Below are 17,263 nucleotides of genomic sequence, written 5' to 3' on the forward strand. Positions count from 1 at the left end.
TAAGAAAGAAACCGACTAATTTTATTCCATGATATAAATATATATTTATTTTAAAAAAGGATATTTTGTGTTCTAAATAAGAGTTACTAGGTTTTATTGATGGAGGGTCGTTTCCGCAAACGCTGCTTCTGTTTCCTTCTTGTCCTCCACGCAATGAGGAAAGTCTTGTATTTCCTGCCGAAAATTGACATTATTTGCATTTTTCAGCCTTATTTTCTAATAAAAGTCGTATTTGAAGCTTAAAATACTTTTATTTCTCTCTTTTTTCTAACTCGAAATTGAGGTTGGATTGATCTCTCGTTTATCTCAGAGAAGGGATGGTGGAGGCAGAGCGAAGCTGCAATCCATGGATGAGTACAGAGCAACCGTCGAGAGTGGGAATCGACGGGCACGAATCTTCGATTCTGGAGACTGATGGACGGGTATTCTCTGCGCCGGAGGCACAGCAATCGAACGCTGCTTCTGATTGGAAGTTGAGTTTCGGGGAGAGAGCTTTCTCTGCAGCCGGTGCCGCCTTTCTGTCTGCCACAACAGAATGGTGTTGCTGAGCGCCGAAACAGACAAATTTTGGAGATTACACGTGCTGCCCTTATTGGAGCCCACATGGCACCACGTTTTTGGGAAGAAGCTGTTACCACAGCTGTATATCTTTTGAATAGGGTACCCACTCGTGTTCTACAATTTCAGACACCACTTGATAAATTGGCATCCTATGTAACACTGCCATCGCACCTCACACTTCCTCCCCGGGTGTTTGGTTGTGTTGTGTTTGTACATTTACAGAAACATCTCCGCACGAAACTTGATCCTTGTGCCCTCAAGTGTGTATTTGTCGGTTATCATCCTTCACAAAAGGGTTATCGTTGTTTTCATCCTCCTACAAGTAAGTTCTATGTTACTATGGATGTCACCTTTTCTGAACATGAAATGTTTTTTTCTTCACCCAATTCCACGCTTCCGGGCCCGAGTGGTGATACTGTTGTTGAAGCTCCAAATTGGATGGAGTTGTTTCCTGATCCACTGTGTGTTGCCGATACTGTTGCTGAAGCTCCCTCTCTCTCATCTTCGCTAGTACCCACTCCCGATACTCCTCGTACAGATCCTCCTGAGGTAAGCATTGAGTCTGATGTTAATACTAACAATATTTGTGATAATACTTGTGTCTCGATTGAAACTGACAGATACGTACTCCCACCAAGAAGTACTCGTGGTGTTCCACCAGATAGATTTTCACCAGAGGTTGTGCGAAAAGTGAAATATCCTATTGCTCAGTATGCATCCACTCACCGACTGTCAAAGGAATGCCGAAGCTTTGTCAGTAATATGACTGTCATAGATATTCCTACTAAAGTGCAAGAGGCGTTGTTGGATCCAAAATGGGCAACTGCAATGACTGAGGAGATGACAGCACTTGAGAAAAATCAAACTTGGGAATTGGTGGAGTTGCCGAAAGGAAAAAAAGCTGTTGGTTGTAGGTGGGTGTACACCGTCAAGTGCAAGCCTGATGGTTCGGTTGATAGGTATAAAGCTAGACTTGTGGCTAAAGGATTCACCCAGACGTATGGGGTTGATTATCAAGAAACGTTTGCTCCTGTTGCAAAAATTAATACGGTTCGAGTCCTAATATCCCTAGCTGCAAATTTTGATTGGCCTCTACAACAATATGATGTAAAAAATGCTTTTTTACATGGTGAGCTACAAGAAGAAGTTTATATGTCTCTGCCCCCAGGATATGAAGCTCCAGGTGATCAAAGTGTCGTGTGTAAACTGAAGAAAGCCTTATACGGGTTGAAACAATCTCCTCGAGCTTGGTTTGGTCGATTCCGACTTGCTATGAGAAGATTCGGCTATAAGCAAAGTAATGCAGATCACACTTTATTTTTGAAAAGAGTTGGTCATAAATTAACGGCTCTCATTATTTATGTTGACGACATGGTAGTGACAGGCAATGATTCTGAAGAAATGCGTAAACTGAGAGACTATTTGTCAACTGAATTTGATATGAAGGATTTGGGAGGATTAAAATATTTTTTGGGCTTTGATACCCAGTCCACGAGTGCGGGGGAGTGTTGAAAAGGTGTTAAAGGGATAAAAATCCCACATCGATTGTTGAGGGGCTTGGTGTCTAGTTTATAAGCTTGTAACTCCTGATTTACAAATTCACCACCATTATCAGATCGAAGAACTTGTAAATTAGTAGAGAATTGTGTTTTGATCATGGTATGAAACGTGCGGAAGCAAGCAGCCACATCACTCTTATGACGCATAAGGTAAAGCCAAGTCATACGAGTGCAATCATCAATAAATAATACAAACCATCTAAAGCCAGTAGAAGTAGTAATAGGGGCAGGTCCCCAAACATCCGAATGAACCAACGCAAAAGGCAGAACTCTTTTATTAGTACTATCAGAATAAGTAGCACGATGACTCTTGGCCAAAACACATGTATCACACTGAAAATTGGAAGGTTCACATGTAGAAAATAAAGTAGGAAATAAATATTTCAAGTACCCAAAGGAGACATGACCCAAACGATGATGCCATAACCGAATCTGATCTTCTGATGCCCTAGATGACCCTTTTGCTGATAGAGATCGTCCTATACTAACATCTTCCACATAATATAATCCCTCTCTCTTAGTACCACGCCCAATTATCTCCCCGCTGCAGAGATCCTGAAGGAAACAAAAAGTAGGATATATTAATACTAAACAATTTAGTTGTGTAGTAACTTGTGGCACAGATAAAAGATTATTGGAAAGAGCAGGAATCAATAAAGTGTGCTCCAAGGATAATGAAGGAGTTAAGTTAACCCTTCCAGCGCCCGTAACCGGATATGAAACACCATTGGCATTGGTGACAGTAGAGCAATTTGGTAAACAAGCATCATGTAATAAGGACGCATCAAAGGTCATATGATTAGTCGCACCAGAGTCAAGAATCGCTGCTTGTCACCAAAGCAAACAACAGCAGGGGTTTCACGCTTTGATTCGTCATTGAGCACAACATCAATGCCCCTTTGCCTAGCAACAGCAACAATGCAGCTCTCGTTGCCCCAGTCAAAACCAACAACGCTCATCTTTCACCAATAGTTAGGTGACTTATTTGACTAAATAGATGTTCTCAACCTCAGAGAATCCGTCACAAACTCCTCGTATTTATCACCGAGCTTGTTTCTCATGTCGTAAACATAAGCCTCAACAGCATTCTTTTTATCTTTAGTTTCTTCCATTACTCGATCCTGCAAAGCCATTTCAAACTCTTTTTCTACAGCTTTCTGCACGTCTGCAGCCCTGTAGAGCGCACAAGGCGAACTATTCTTTCGCCTTTTACTAAAGAATACCGTGTGCGCGCTGCATTGAAGGGCATACGCCAATTTTTGGAAGGGTGTTTGTGACAAAATACCCCCAAACCGGTTGTGCCATCGTGGGATTTTCTACAGTTTGGAGATTTTCTGCATGATTGATTAGAAAGTGTGGGAAAGAAATAATAATAATGAAAAGGTTATGATTCTTATGAAGGCTATATGTTTGTGACCCTTTCTGGTTTAGGGTTTCAAATAATGGACGGTTCAATGTTGTGTATTTTAGATTGGAGGAGAAGGTGCTTTTACCTCTGTGAGTTGGAGTTTGTTAAATATGTGATAGAATCCCGAGAATCGTGATGAATGTTATTTGCTTTCATGGTGAAATAACTTTCTGAATGTGTTCTTAGTTGTCATCTCTTCTATTTTGTTTTAGGTTTCTTGAAGACTAAAAGGAATTACTGTCTTGCGTTCAATCAATTTCATTTGCTCATTGAATTTATTCAATATTAATTTCATATTGTGTATGGGATTTAACAATTAGTGTATGATTTATCAGACAAGGTTGCAAGCTCAGGCTGCTGGAGTTCCTTACTCTCATCCACTGAGTAATATCATAAGTCGTATGGCATACTTTGGACCAAATATGGTAAGCATGAATTGCTGTTACATATTGAAAAGACTTCTCTTCCGGTTTAAAAATGTCATTATTTATGGACAATATTGGACATTGTGTTTTGAGTTTAATTTTTTCGTAACAGATGTTTGCTGATCTAAGGTGTTCTCCATCATGCGCACGAGCAGGAGTTCATGGCACAGTATCAATATGCCCTCCTGATTGTTTTCATTATAAAGGAACTTTAGATGTATTCTACAAGATCATAAGGCAGGTTGGTATCTAGTCAAAATTTGTTTCTTCATCTTGTTCATATTGTAAAGGGTAGGAAACACCCGCCCCCCTCATTCCCCTGAAGAGAGAAATAGAAAGATAAAGAATTTAAAGAAAAAGGGATGAGAGTGGAGGAAAATGTGGTAGGATTAATATTTTTGAATGGGATGCAGGAGGGATTCGCGAGGCTGTGGAGGGGCACAAATGCAGGGCTGGCACTTGCTGTACCAACAGTAGGTTTCTCTCAGTGTCGGTTTTTTTAGGTTTTTTTGGTAGTTCCTAGTTAGCATTGAACTATTTTTTTTCTGGTTGCATGACCTTGTGAGAAGTGTGATTATAAATTTGTAAGGCATTTTTATGAGCAGGTGGGAATCTACATGCCTTTTTATGACGTCTTTCGCAACTGGTTGGAGGAGTTCACTACCCAAAATGCTCAAGCTGCAACACCATATGTCCCTCTTGTCGCAGGCTCATTGGCACGTTCATTAGCTTGTGCAATTTGCTACCCTATTGAACTTGCCAGAACACGCATGCAGGTAAAACTTATATACAAAAGTTTGTTTTTAACTAGTATGAAATGCTGTTCATTTTGGCAGTATTCTGATATTTGCTCTTGTGCTTTTCGGTTCTATATTTTATGTGCTTGTTAGTTGTTAGGGTTACTTTGCTAATGGAAATTACATGAAGTAGCTTCTGCTGTGCTCTTAAATTTATTTATCGGATGGAAGTCCCTGGTGTTTTTTTTTTTTTTTTTTTTTTGCATTTCCTTTTGTTATCGTAGTTTCTGCCTTTTGTTTCCATAACAGGCTTTTAAGGATACCCAAATCGGTAAGAAGCCTCCTGGAGTATGGAGAACTTTAAGTGGGGTCATCTCTAATGTCAATAGCTCAAATAACTTGCAAAACCACAGTAAGTTGATTCTTCTGTATGGTTACTTAAACCAAGCTTAATGGTATTTCTATTGGAATTAGATCTGTCAGAAGTTATGGATGGAAGAAACTTGGCAACTTGAATTCTGTATGGATGATACTTCTTAAAATGCATGTGTTTTATTAATATTGCCCTAACAATTTAATCTCTGGCCTCAAGGGGTGCTGTCTAGGTCAGCATACATCTTGCACGTTCCTTACCCCGTCCACTGCGGGAGCCTTGTGCATGAGAATTTTTTTTTTTTCTTGTTTCTCATGCAGTTGTTTATACTAATGGGTCGTAAAGCCTGTTTATGGCCCTGCTATGTGTGATATCTATTTCTGGTTATTATAAAATCTGTCTTCACTCATAAGAATAAAAGTTTATGATGAGTTAGGAGCTCTTGTTATGTTCGTGGCCGTTAGAGCTTATGTTAAGAGGGGGTTATGGATGAGCTATTTTGGCTTCTTCGGAGAAGCAACATGGTTTGTTTCTGATATTGTTTCCCCAAAATTGGGCTGCAGACAAACTGCAATGAAACTCTATGGACACCTCTTGAATGTTGTAGAGATATGAGGCGGTTTATTAAAAGAACATGATTATTCATTTTAGATTAAAAGGGAAGAGTAGTCAGTTGAAAAAAGTAAAGAGTTGTAATTCATGTATAAATAGTCTTTTTTGTTGATCTATTGCTGATAATATTGGCTATTTTAGTTTATAGTTCTGATGGTGTGATTTCCTTGTAACAGTGCCAGGCTACCGAATCTTGTGGACTGGCATGGGAGCACAACTTGCTCGTGACGTACCTTTCTCAGCCATTTGCTGGTCAACTGCTGAACCGGTATGTTATCAATCTTTTTAGGTTTCTTGTCAATAGATTTCTAGAGGTAATTTAGATGGGTGTCCTTCTGCTCAATACTCATAAGTCTTCATTTTTACAGATAAGGAGAAAACTTCTTGGTTTGGTTGGTGAGGAAGCCAATGCAATCAGTGTCCTTGGGGCAAATTTTTCTGCTGGTTTTGTAGCTGGAAGCCTTGCTGCTGCTTGTACATGTCCTTTAGATGTTGCAAAAACTCGAAGGCAGATAGAGGTTTCTTCTCAAAAACAAATTAGAATTGTTTACCTTTTACTTTTAGAACGTAGAATGTTAATTATTGCAGTCATTTATCTAGATGTGGTCTTTCTTTTCATCTGGTGATGCAGAAAAAAGTATATTAAACATTTGTCATTATAAAAATATTTGGGGGTGGGGCGGGCGAGCAGAGTAAGGATAGTGATGTTGTACCTTACAATACTTTCTCATATTTTCTGGTTTTCAGAAGGATCCTGCAAGGGCATTGAGGATGACAACACGACAAACATTGCTGGAGATATGGAGGTGTATTTCTTGGCTTTATTCATGTGGTTGCATTTTCTTTTGTGAATCAACCTATTCTATTCTCTCTGCCAATATGTACCCATAGAATTTTAGCATTCACATATATCAAGTGTTCACAGTGGACAAATGGAAGTCTTTTACTTATTTCACAATAGCCACTGGATTGAAACAATTGAAGATTATGTCATGAAAGGAAAACGACGACTGAAATGTGGCTTGTCCTTCATATACTTGTAATCATCTTCTTTATAAGTCTACACCATCACAAATGTGGACTGTCTATTTCAATATCAGTTGCAGGCACATATATTCATGTTATTTTTCAACTTTTATTAGTGTCTTTTCTGCATAAGCAATGAAATTTATCGCTTTAAGCCTGTAACCATAAACTGCGTACATTCTACCTTCTTTTGCCCACCTGATTTGTTATCTGTCAAATATGTTACTTGGATCACGTCATTTGGTCTACAAGAGATAGTTTGACCAAGTGAATTGCTTTTTAAACATGACTCACGAACTTTTATTCTTCCTGCTGCAGAGATGGAGGATTGAGGAGACTTTTCACAGGAGTTGGCCCCCGTGTTGCTCGTGCGGGACCCTCAGTTGGGATCGTGGTTTCGTTTTATGAAGTAATGAAATATGTTCTACATCACCAGTTTGCAACTTCATAATACAAGGGTTTCCTTCTACACTTGGAACAATGTTTGGTGATGGCGTAGGGCAACACTTGACATCAAATAAATAAATAGAAGCTTTAACCCAAATCACATTTTGCACAGATACCATCATACATCTTTTTCTCTAGGGCTGCTATTGCAGACTAGATGTCCTTTTTTCCCCAAGCCCAGTTTTGCTGTTCTGTTTCCTTGTAAGTTATTGCTCGAGAGCAGAGCAGAAATTTTGTATCTTTCTGAGTAATTCTCTAATAGATCCTTTTTTTTTTCCCCTGAGAATGAATCTCAGTTTTCGCATTTATATCTTTATAGTTGGTTAGTGTGGAGGCTGCAGTCTTTCGTGGCTACTTTTAGATTGTGGCAAGAGCTTTTATTAGGAATGCAAGGGATAAGACTGAAGAAATTAGGTTTTATACTAGGTTATCTGGTTATGGGTGTCTCTTTCTCTCTGTTCATATCATCTTGGAACTTTGGAAGTCAACGAAGTGACAGTTGGATTGATAGCAATGTATGGTATCAGTTCAAATTCTTCAAAACAGCATAAGCCAGAGGGCAATAGGAAAAAGAAGCTTTTGCTTCGTCGAATTATTGTAGTTTTGTTTTGAATAGCACAAACTGTTGGATTTGTGGTGATCCGAAATCATAGCCATTTGTAATTTTGTGTTGAATAACGGACTGTTGGATTTTTGGTGATCCGAAATGATAGCCATTTGGAGGGAAAAGAAGTATTCTTTGGCGCATACTCGGGGTACAGCTCAGCTAACTAATTATTCATGTAGTTTTGTTCACGATGCGGCGTTCAAAGTTCAAACCCTATTGGCAGTATATTTGTGGCTATCCGAAATGATAGACACTTTGGAGGGAATAGAAGTATTCTTTGGTGTATACACGGGGCTTAGCTCAGTTGGTTAACTATTTGTGTAGTTCTGTTCACGGTGCGGTGTTTAAAGTTCAAAACCTGTGGACAGTATATTTGCATCTTGCATGTGCAAGAGTTATACCTGACATAAAAAAAACAAAAAAAAAAACAGGTTGATATCCGTAGCTATTAGAAATAAAAGACATTTAAAGAGTTTACAGAGAAGGCAAACTGCGTTATGGGATTTTTATTTGAAATTGATAGAAGAATATATCCAAATCAAATCTCTACTCTTGTTCCACAAACTCAAATACAAACTACTTCCTTCAAAACCACCATTCATCTTCCCCTAATATACCACTATGATGATCAAGCTCCAAAAAATTTCAGAAATTCGAGGCAGCAATGTAGACAAAGTGGAGGAGTTTAGTGAATGAGATATGTCAGCACCAATGCCACTAGCATAAGAACATACGCTATTCCTTGGTCTATTGCCGTCCCTGCAACCACATAATCACAAGGTCTTATTAGACATCTATCGGTGGAAAATTTATGTGCGCTAATTTGATGATCTGAGTTTAGACTTGAATATCTAAAGAGAGATTGAAAATGCGATGAATCCTATCGATTTCTCCAAAAACAACGAAGGAATTCGAAGAAATAACATACAAAAAGAGATAGAAGCAATTCTTGATACAAATTTCAAAAAAAGCGCACAATATGGGGAAATAAATTACTGACCGTCGCTCGTAGGCGCAGGAGCCGGAGCTGGAGATTGAGCATGTGCGGCCGGCAAAATAATGCCGTATAAAGCCGCAATGACCGCAAACACAATAAACGAAACCCTAGCAACTGCCATTTCTCGCCGTCTCTCTCTCCTTCTGCCAAAAAAGAGTCTCTCTCAGAGAAAACAAAGAGAAACGAGAGAGAACGCTTTGAGATTGTAAAAATGGCTATTGCGGTACGTGGGGGATGGGATGGATGCCATGCCACTTCCTCCTTATATCTAGCGTCTGATAGAGCGAGGGGAATGCAGAATGTAGGGTCCACCCGCATTGGTCGGGGCCCATAAAGCCCATGTGATGTGACCAACCTCAAGAATCGAATTTTCCTTTTTTCTTTCTTTCTCTCCTTGTAATTCCGAGCTGTGAGTGATGATTACGAAGAGTGAGACAGGCTGGAAGGCTGGATTCTCAATTATGACAAAATTACAAATTATTACAATTAACTTTTAATTAGTTTGTTCGGCTTTCTTTTCTTCTAATGTTGAAATTTTATTAACATTTTTTTAAAATGTTGAAATCTCATCAATTCATTCCATGATGGTAAACATTAACCCTAACGTCACTCAAGTAATATAGAAAATTACGAATATCATAACAACCATTAAATTTAACGTCACAAAAAAAGTTTTGAAAACTACAAGCACCGAACTAAAGTTTGATTAACATTTTAATTCTTCTATTTTCCTTTATTTTAAGTAACAATTTTCATATATTTTATTAGACACGGTATTTACTAAAAAAGATTCAACAAAATCACTATTGGAACAAGAAAAAATTACAAATCATGTACAAATAGGAAACAAATTACATTTTTCCTGTATATAAGATTAATGATCAATAAAGAGCAAAATTTCAAACACCATAAAAATTGTAAATGCGAACTTAAAATCGCGAATTGATGTTATTGGAATCAGGGCTTTAAAATACCAAAATGATATATGTCCATAATTTTTTCATCCATAAACTTACATAATCTAGATGGCATGCTTATGAGGCATGTCACATAGATTAAAAAAAACAAATAAACTTTATTAAAGAAGCCACATAGGCATGCCACCTAGATTATGTAAGTTTATGGATGAAATTTTATGGATGTGTAGTCCTTCCGTTTAAAATATGTCTTCTTTAAAAAGCAGATACGTTTAACAATTATGCAATAAGTGTCCCTTTTTAGTGTTTAAAAAAAAAACACTCTCCTCCTCCTCCCATGAGCTTGATCTGCCCTTTCTTATTGTAGGATCTTTTTTTTTTGTTGAATAAGGATTTTGTAAGGTTTATCTTCTCCAGCTATAAATATATTCCATCTGTTGCGGAAATTCGATCATCAATGTTTCTGGTGTGCTCTGACAACATATAATTAATTTACTAGGGCTAAGATTTTCATATATGATGGAGATTCACCTCCCTTGTTGAAGGGGAATTTAAGATCCTTACTGTATATCTAAGTTGTAATCTATGTGTTGCTTTTTATGTTCAGTATTTGTTAGTTGTTACTAGACTTAGATCGGTGAAGTATGGAAGCATTTGTCGGATGATTTTCGGTGTAATACTTTGTCATCCGGGAGTGTTCTGCGATGGTCGTCTTTGTGTTTTTCAAAAAAAAAAAATTCAATCCTACTGGTAATACTCCATCTTTATGATAGCTCGAGTGCTTAGGGGTCTCAATTACCTATTTTATTGGGTAACTTAATATAATAAGGTTTATCATCTTTTTTCCTCTCTTTTGAATAACCAAATTATAAAAATGTAAAATATATGAACTTAGTAAGTAAACCATGAAAATCTAAATACTAAATAGAACAGCATATACATTTATTTATCCTACATGACAGTTAATAAAAAATGTAATTAATGACATCATCGGTTGACCATGGTTACTTGTAAAAGTGGGCTTTGCATGTGATGGACTTATAAAGGTGGGCTTGGGTGATTAATGATGGCTTCACGGGCTGCAAGTGGATTTGGAATGCGGGCCTGACAATGGCCTTATAAGAAATGGGCCTCTCTTGGTCATGGGCTGCTGGACACGATGGATTGGGCTTTGTCACCTTACTATACATAAATTACAAGGGTTTGGATTATCAAAACTTGCCTAATAGACACCCTAGGTTTTTTTACTTTATTTCTTAATTTAACGATATGTAACTCATTTAATGAGCGCCCACAGTTTTTGTTTTACTTGCAGCATCGAAGGTTTTTTCTTTTCTTTTGTGACGTGAAATCCAATTAACAACACACCAAACAACGGGCTAGTAAATGAGTTTTTTTTTTATGACGTGGAATGTACTTCATTATCCACCAAACAACGGGTTGATAAACGTGGTTTTGTTATTCCTACATTCAACCATCGGCCAAACAATGGGTTGATAAACGTGGTTTTGTTATTCCTAGCATTTATCATACATTTTAGATTCAACACACCTCTATATCTATATAAACTTACAGAATTGCATACTGTTATCTCATCCTACAAATACATATATACATACTCTCATAAATAATTATACACTATGAAAATAGAGCGTGGAGAAAAATCAGAGGATGAAGATGAAGAGGAGATAGGAGAGTGACGCGGTTCAACAAAATATCAACTATCAGATCAGTAATCCACCAAAAATGGAGTTTGCAGCAACAGCTTCCGCATCAGAGAGGCTCTTTTCCGCCTTCTAACATGAGGCCAAGTAATCTGGATGGTGCTTCTACTCCAACATTATCATCGATCCTCCATATCAAAGGCATCCCCAACAACTTTAGGAGAGAATATAATGCAATAGTAGGAACACCAAAATTGAGGGAAAAGGAGAATAACATTGGATTGGATGTGATGACTGGGAACAATATATAGGGGGAACATTAATGGCTTGCATTAATTGTTTTATGCTCTGTTTTCTGGCTCCGGGCACCTCAGAGCAAGTCATAAACCTCAGATAATGTTTACAAAGTCATAGCTGCAACACCATTAGCCACAGACATGTTTGAAGGATCTGGAAGCTCCGACGGCAAGAGATATTTTGAAGATCCCAGCCTTAAGTTACAGTAAGCATATGAAGAAGAAGAAGAGAAAGGAAGAAGAAGCTTTCATTAATTGTAAAACTGTGTTCCAACGACCGAAGAGCCACTAACTTGTATATGAGTACATTTAAATTCGCTTATACTGTAATACACTAATACTTTTCTCAACGGTAGTGTTGAGATGACAAGTAATAAATAATAAAAAATTTGTTTTAATATACATTAACACATAACTAAAGAAATATAGAATGAAAGTGGGCTGAAGTTGAACATAACTAAGCCCAACAAGAGAAAACTAAAGCACAAATACTAAAAACTAAAACACCAAGCCCAATAGAGACCAACCGGACCAAACCACAATTCATTTTGATCACTGCTTGATGAATTGCTGGGGCACAGCGGGGTCACCAAAGGGCCCGTTGGCCAAAAGCCGGCCCAAGTCCGAGGGCCAAAGGCCATCACAAGTCAGAAATAACATCAGGCCTCGGCAGTCAGAAAAGAGATATGGGTGGGCCTAGGTCTGAGTTTTTGGGCCGGGCTCGGCAGGTCTGGGCTATCCATGACCATTTGAATCCAGGCCCGGCCAGACTGTGCTTATTGCAAGAATTTGCTATTGGTGTTCACATGGGCTACAAATTTTGGGCCTGCTGAAAAATGAAGTGATATTAATAAAACCATTTGTAATTTAATTATTTACACTTATCATTCGGAAAAGTCCGCTGCGCCAATTAGCGAAATATTGTCTGAAAGGATGTTTCATGGACGCCGCGAAAGCTTTCCCGATAAAATCCGATGAATTCTGTTAGATTCTTCGGTCAAGGCCTCGCCTTCAGGCATAAGAAAGGCAGAGTTTCTTCTCTAACTAGCGCAGCTGCTCTTGGGTTAAGTTTCAGTAGATTAAAAGGATCCCAAAGTTTCTTCACTACTTTCATGGAGGATCCGGAGCTTGAGGAATTCATTCATTATATGGATTCTCTCAAGAACTACGAGAAATCCGGCATCCCCAAAGGCGCGGGCACAGACTCAGATGAAGGGTTTGATTTGGGTCGGATGCGGCGCCTCATGGACCGCCTTGGAAATCCTCAGTCAAGGTTCAAGGTTTGAGCTTTATCTGCAGATATACTATTTTTCTTTTTCCTACATTTTTTTTAATGTTTGGCTACTGATACAATCTAAGCATAAATGTCTCTTGTTAGTTTTGATGTTCAGTGGATTAATATATCTTTTCATCAAGTAAACTAGAATTTTCAATGCCAAGGAAATCAACGCTTTTTATGTTTTTTCTGATATACTTATGCGTGTTTGATTATGATATTAAATGCAAATTTAATTAGTAATACAGCAATTGTAGGCTGTTCATATTGCTGGGTCCAAAGGGAAAGGGTCAACTGCTGCTTTTCTCTCGAATATGCTGAGGGCAGAAGGGTATTCTGTTGGTTGCTATAGTAGGTATATGTTTGTATATATGAATTCTATGTTTCTTTGGAATTATTTCTAGATAATATTTCTGCTGATAGTTATTGATTCATTGTCAGCGTTTCATCCTTTAGTTTCTGACAGTGGGTTTGTCTTTCTCGGAGCAGCCCTCATATTCTTAGTATCAGGGAGCGCGTGTCAGTGGGAAAGTTAGGCGAGCCAGTATCTGCAAAGGTCTTGAATTCTTTCCTCCGCAAGATTAAGGATACTCTTGACCAGGCAATCGAGCTTGAAAATGGACATTTGACTCATTTTGAGGTATCACCCTCTATAGCAATACATGGGATTATTGCGAATTGCAATTTCTAAGCACAGGGTCAGCTGCCTCTTTTGAAGGAAAAAAAAACTCAGTAATACATTTCTCAGGTTTTCACTGCGACAGCACTCGCCTTATTTGCTCAAGAGAATGTTGACATTGCAGTCATTGAGGTTATGTATTTTTTTCTTGTGTTACTTGTTTTTGCAACAATATTTTCTCATGATCACAGTCGGGTATTACTTACTGAGTGAGTGGTCTTGCTGCTTAGAATAAGTTTCCAGACCATTTGAACTAGCTGTCAAGCCCATATTTTATGTGTTTGGATTTCTAATCAGGCATTCTTTTACTTGCCTGGCAAATGAACTTATAACCACCCAAACATTTTCTCTGTTTGTGTTTAATGTGACAGGCTGGTCTAGGTGGTGCACGGGATGCCACAAATATTATCAGTGCTCCAGAACTTGCATCATCGATAATAACAACAATAGGTGAGGAACATTTGGAAGCACTAGGGGGTTCATTGGAAAGCATTACAATGGCGAAGTCTGGAATCATTAAACATGGTCGCCCAGTTAAGTGGTTCTTCCTACATTTCTTTGGGCCTCATTAGTCATTACTATGTGAACTAATTTCAATGTAGCGTAAGAGCCATGTCCTTGCGGACTCGAATTCTATCTTGATGTTATGGCATTGCTACCTGTCTTTACATGTTCCAACTGCAAAGTTACTACCGAGTCATTATATGGTCAAGTGAGGCATAGGCTCGGAATCTAAACGATTATTGCCTCTGATGTGGCTGTGCCTTTAATATCTTAACTGTGCCTAGACATACCTGGCAGTTTATTATGCTTAGGATCCTATCTAATGACACAGGACAATAGTTTCGGCTTCACTTGTGCCATAACCCCTGGAATTTATTTATTCTCTCTTAATTCCAGTTAGTAGCAAGTAACTTACTCAGTTAAGTGGGTTAAATTTTCAGGTGGTTCTGGGTGGACCATTTCTTCCCCATATTGAGTGTATTTTGCGGGAGAAAGCTTCATCAATGGGCTCACCAGTGCTATCGGCATCTGATACGGGAATTAAAATGGATGTTAAAGGCATTGACACTTTTGACGGCAAACCCTGCCAATCTTTTGACATAAAGATACAGGTTGAGAGGGATGTTAATTTGGTACACCGTGCACCCTTCAATATATTGCTATATTGTCTTTCCTTTTTCTTGTCTGATTAGAGGTAACATGACACAGTTAGTTTTCTTATATTGTTTATTGTATTATCCATGCAGCACGTGGAGCTAGATGATGTGAAACTCAGCATGCTTGGAAGTCACCAACTTCGAAATGCAGCAACTGCAACACTGGCAGCACTGTGTCTTCGTGATCAGGGTGTGTGATAAAAACTTTGGCAACATGATGGCCTCTATCGCTTTTGTGTAAACAAACTGTTTTATTTCTTTTCGTTCAGTTCTTAAAAGCTGAAGAGTTCTGTGTGGTTCCAGAACAAGCTTAAAGTAAGTTTGGGGTTTGTGGATGCTTAGTTCCTTCCTCTGGAGTCTGGCCCATGTTATTAATAAACTTAGCACACAGGGAATGTATAAGTCACTATGGGAACTGTTATTATGGTTGCTGCTTTTGGGCCTCAAACATTCTATCATTGAATCAATGGTCTTCGCAGCCGTCTCTTCATTACATTTTCATGCCTTAGCTGTCTCACGGTGTTTCTGGAGTTGCATCATATATCTTTGTTGTCTTCTTTGTTGCCAAAAGGCAGGCGTGAGATGTCTTTCATTTTATACCCAGCTTTGAAAAATATTGTCGGCTTTCTTGCTTGGCAATTAGTGTGTGATAGCCTTTCTGATTGGATCTCTTATTGTTACTTTTCATGCTTTTAATGGAAATTCAGGATGGAAAATGTCTGATGGGTCTATAAGGGCTGGCTTAGAAAACACGAGCTTGCCTGGAAGAAGCCAATTCCTATCATCCAAGGATGCGGAGGACTTAGGACTCCCTGGAGCAACAATATTACTTGATGGAGGTCAATTCTTAGTTTCTGTTTGTTACTTTGTCCTCGTATTCAGATTTCTGTGCACATGCTCATACTATGCACTTAATGTACTCTCCATGTGTGATTAAGTTGATAGCTTTCCTCTTTTCCCACCTGTTCTTTTAGCTTTAGAGGCCATAAATCCTTTCAAAGGAATGCAATTTGAATAGGGAACCATTAGATGTTCTTAGGCTGGATACTTTTTCTGGTCTCATTGGAGATGATTTCCGATCTCTCTTTTCCTCAACCGGCATATCCATCATATGGCTGCTGTTATGCAAACCTTCGTAATTGGATTTCTGTTGATTTTTTTTAATGCTTGTCAGCTCACACTAGAGAATCCGCCAAAGCTTTAGTAGATACAATACGGATGACATTTCCAGAGGCACGATTGGCCCTTGTGGTTGCGATGGCAAGTGACAAGGACCATTTAGGCTTTGCCAGAGAATTTCTTTCAGGTATTGCTCCTTGCCACTTCAATATCCTACACCAAATCATCAACGATATGGGGTGAATAGGTTTTTAACTTGTTGTTTCTCCGGGTCCTGGTCATCTTGATACGTGGTGGTTCCTGATTATGTTTTCTGTGATTTTCCAGGTAGAGAATTAGAGGCTGTCTTTTTAACAGAGGCTAAGGTTGCTGGAGGAACATCTAGAACAACTTCAGCTTCATTCTTAAGAGATTGCTGGATTCAAGCGTCTAAAGAATTGGGAATCAGTGTTCTTCTTCACGATGGAATGATGGAATACGAAGAAGAGCAACTGCACTCCATTGCTAAGGATTCTGATCGAAGAACAGTGTTGGCCACTGAAAAATCATTAGAAGTTTGTATGAGGACTGCAAACCAGATTCTCAGAAGAAGATCAGGCAACCAATCCAGCATTATTGTTGTCACAGGATCTCTGCATATTGTTTCGTCTGTATTAGCTTCTCTTCATGGATGAATTGACTTGTAATTCTTCCTGTGTTGTTTTTGACATTTTATACAGAAGCATCAACTGTAGCCTGCAGTTGTTTTATTCACATGCATACCATGTTTGATGGGTTAATACAATTTTTGGTCATCAAAAGATGGTCAGTGTTTTAATTTGGTTATCGAGTTTTCAATTGTTCCAAATTGATCACCGACAATTTAATTTGTTCCAACTAAGACACTAGGGCAGAATTGGGCAATTTTGGTCAGTCAATTTGTTGAGGTGGCAAGTTGACCCGTTACAGCAACGTTTGTCACGTGTGAAACGTCGTTTGCCAAATAACAATCTCTAACTTTGTTTAATGGTCAACTTGCCATCTCAGCAGGTTGATTGACGAAAATTGCTCAATTTTGTCCGGTATCTTAATTGGAACAAATTGAACTTCCGGTGATCTGAAAGTTCGATGGTCAAATTGAAACACTGATTATCTTTCAATGGTTACAAGTTGTATTAACTGATGTTTAATTATTCATTAATGGAACTCTTTTATTATCCCTTTTAATGCAGCAGTGATGGATTTCCGATGATGACCTCATAAACTCATATAACCGATTCCAAAATTTTGGTATAAAAGCCCAGTTGATGATGTTGTCGTCTTTTAAGGCATCAAGTGTGGGCGGTGGGCCGACTAGAGGCATCAGCTTAACGGAGCTGGGCTCTATTTGCTCTTGATGAACCGGCCCATAATTCCCTTTT

At 38.5% G+C, this 17,263-nt stretch overlaps 3 protein-coding genes and 1 non-coding gene across 5 annotated transcripts; 3 read left to right on the top strand and 1 right to left on the bottom strand.

Annotated features, from left to right (window-relative positions):
* The first annotated feature begins 82 nt into the window (after positions 1 to 82).
* Positions 83 to 7,431, top strand: LOC119985170 (mitochondrial carrier protein MTM1-like). The gene is made up of 12 exons (XM_038829372.1): positions 83 to 158; positions 311 to 538; positions 3,292 to 3,295; positions 3,849 to 3,953; positions 4,066 to 4,194; positions 4,367 to 4,426; positions 4,559 to 4,729; positions 5,000 to 5,102; positions 5,852 to 5,943; positions 6,044 to 6,193; positions 6,423 to 6,481; positions 7,020 to 7,431. The coding sequence occupies exons 1-12, from the start codon at positions 100 to 102 to the stop codon at positions 7,150 to 7,152; spliced, it is 1,293 nt and encodes a 430-aa protein (XP_038685300.1). The 5' UTR covers positions 83 to 99; the 3' UTR covers positions 7,153 to 7,431.
* On the top strand, positions 3,290 to 3,403 carry LOC119986364. The gene has a single exon (XR_005465252.1). It is a non-coding gene; the product is annotated as a U5 spliceosomal RNA (small nuclear RNA).
* An 803-nt stretch (positions 7,432 to 8,234) lies between the features above and the next one.
* LOC119986313 (arabinogalactan protein 41-like) lies at positions 8,235 to 8,997 on the bottom strand. Its single transcript, XM_038830895.1, has 2 exons — positions 8,756 to 8,997; positions 8,235 to 8,514 (listed from the first exon to the last, which is right to left on the bottom strand). Exons 1-2 carry the CDS (start codon positions 8,871 to 8,873, stop codon positions 8,441 to 8,443), a joined length of 192 nt encoding a protein of 63 aa, XP_038686823.1. The 5' UTR covers positions 8,874 to 8,997; the 3' UTR covers positions 8,235 to 8,440.
* A 3,483-nt stretch (positions 8,998 to 12,480) lies between these two features.
* Positions 12,481 to 16,680, top strand: LOC119986087 (dihydrofolate synthetase). 2 transcript variants are annotated; one of them, XM_038830638.1, is made up of 10 exons: positions 12,481 to 12,909; positions 13,163 to 13,260; positions 13,395 to 13,545; positions 13,654 to 13,716; positions 13,956 to 14,117; positions 14,529 to 14,720; positions 14,835 to 14,934; positions 15,452 to 15,583; positions 15,919 to 16,050; positions 16,191 to 16,680. In XM_038830638.1, exons 1-10 carry the CDS (start codon positions 12,604 to 12,606, stop codon positions 16,535 to 16,537), a joined length of 1,683 nt encoding a protein of 560 aa, XP_038686566.1. In that variant the 5' UTR covers positions 12,481 to 12,603; the 3' UTR covers positions 16,538 to 16,680. The 2 variants fall into 2 exon arrangements, with proteins under 2 accessions (XP_038686566.1, XP_038686567.1); XM_038830639.1 differs by having other exon boundaries at positions 12,485 to 12,909; positions 14,529 to 14,699.
* Positions 16,681 to 17,263: the final 583 nt, after the last annotated feature.

The sequence above is a fragment of the Tripterygium wilfordii genome, chromosome 19, assembly GCF_013401445.1.
Source record: "Tripterygium wilfordii isolate XIE 37 chromosome 19, ASM1340144v1, whole genome shotgun sequence".
Lineage (NCBI taxonomy): Eukaryota > Viridiplantae > Streptophyta > Magnoliopsida > Celastrales > Celastraceae > Tripterygium > Tripterygium wilfordii.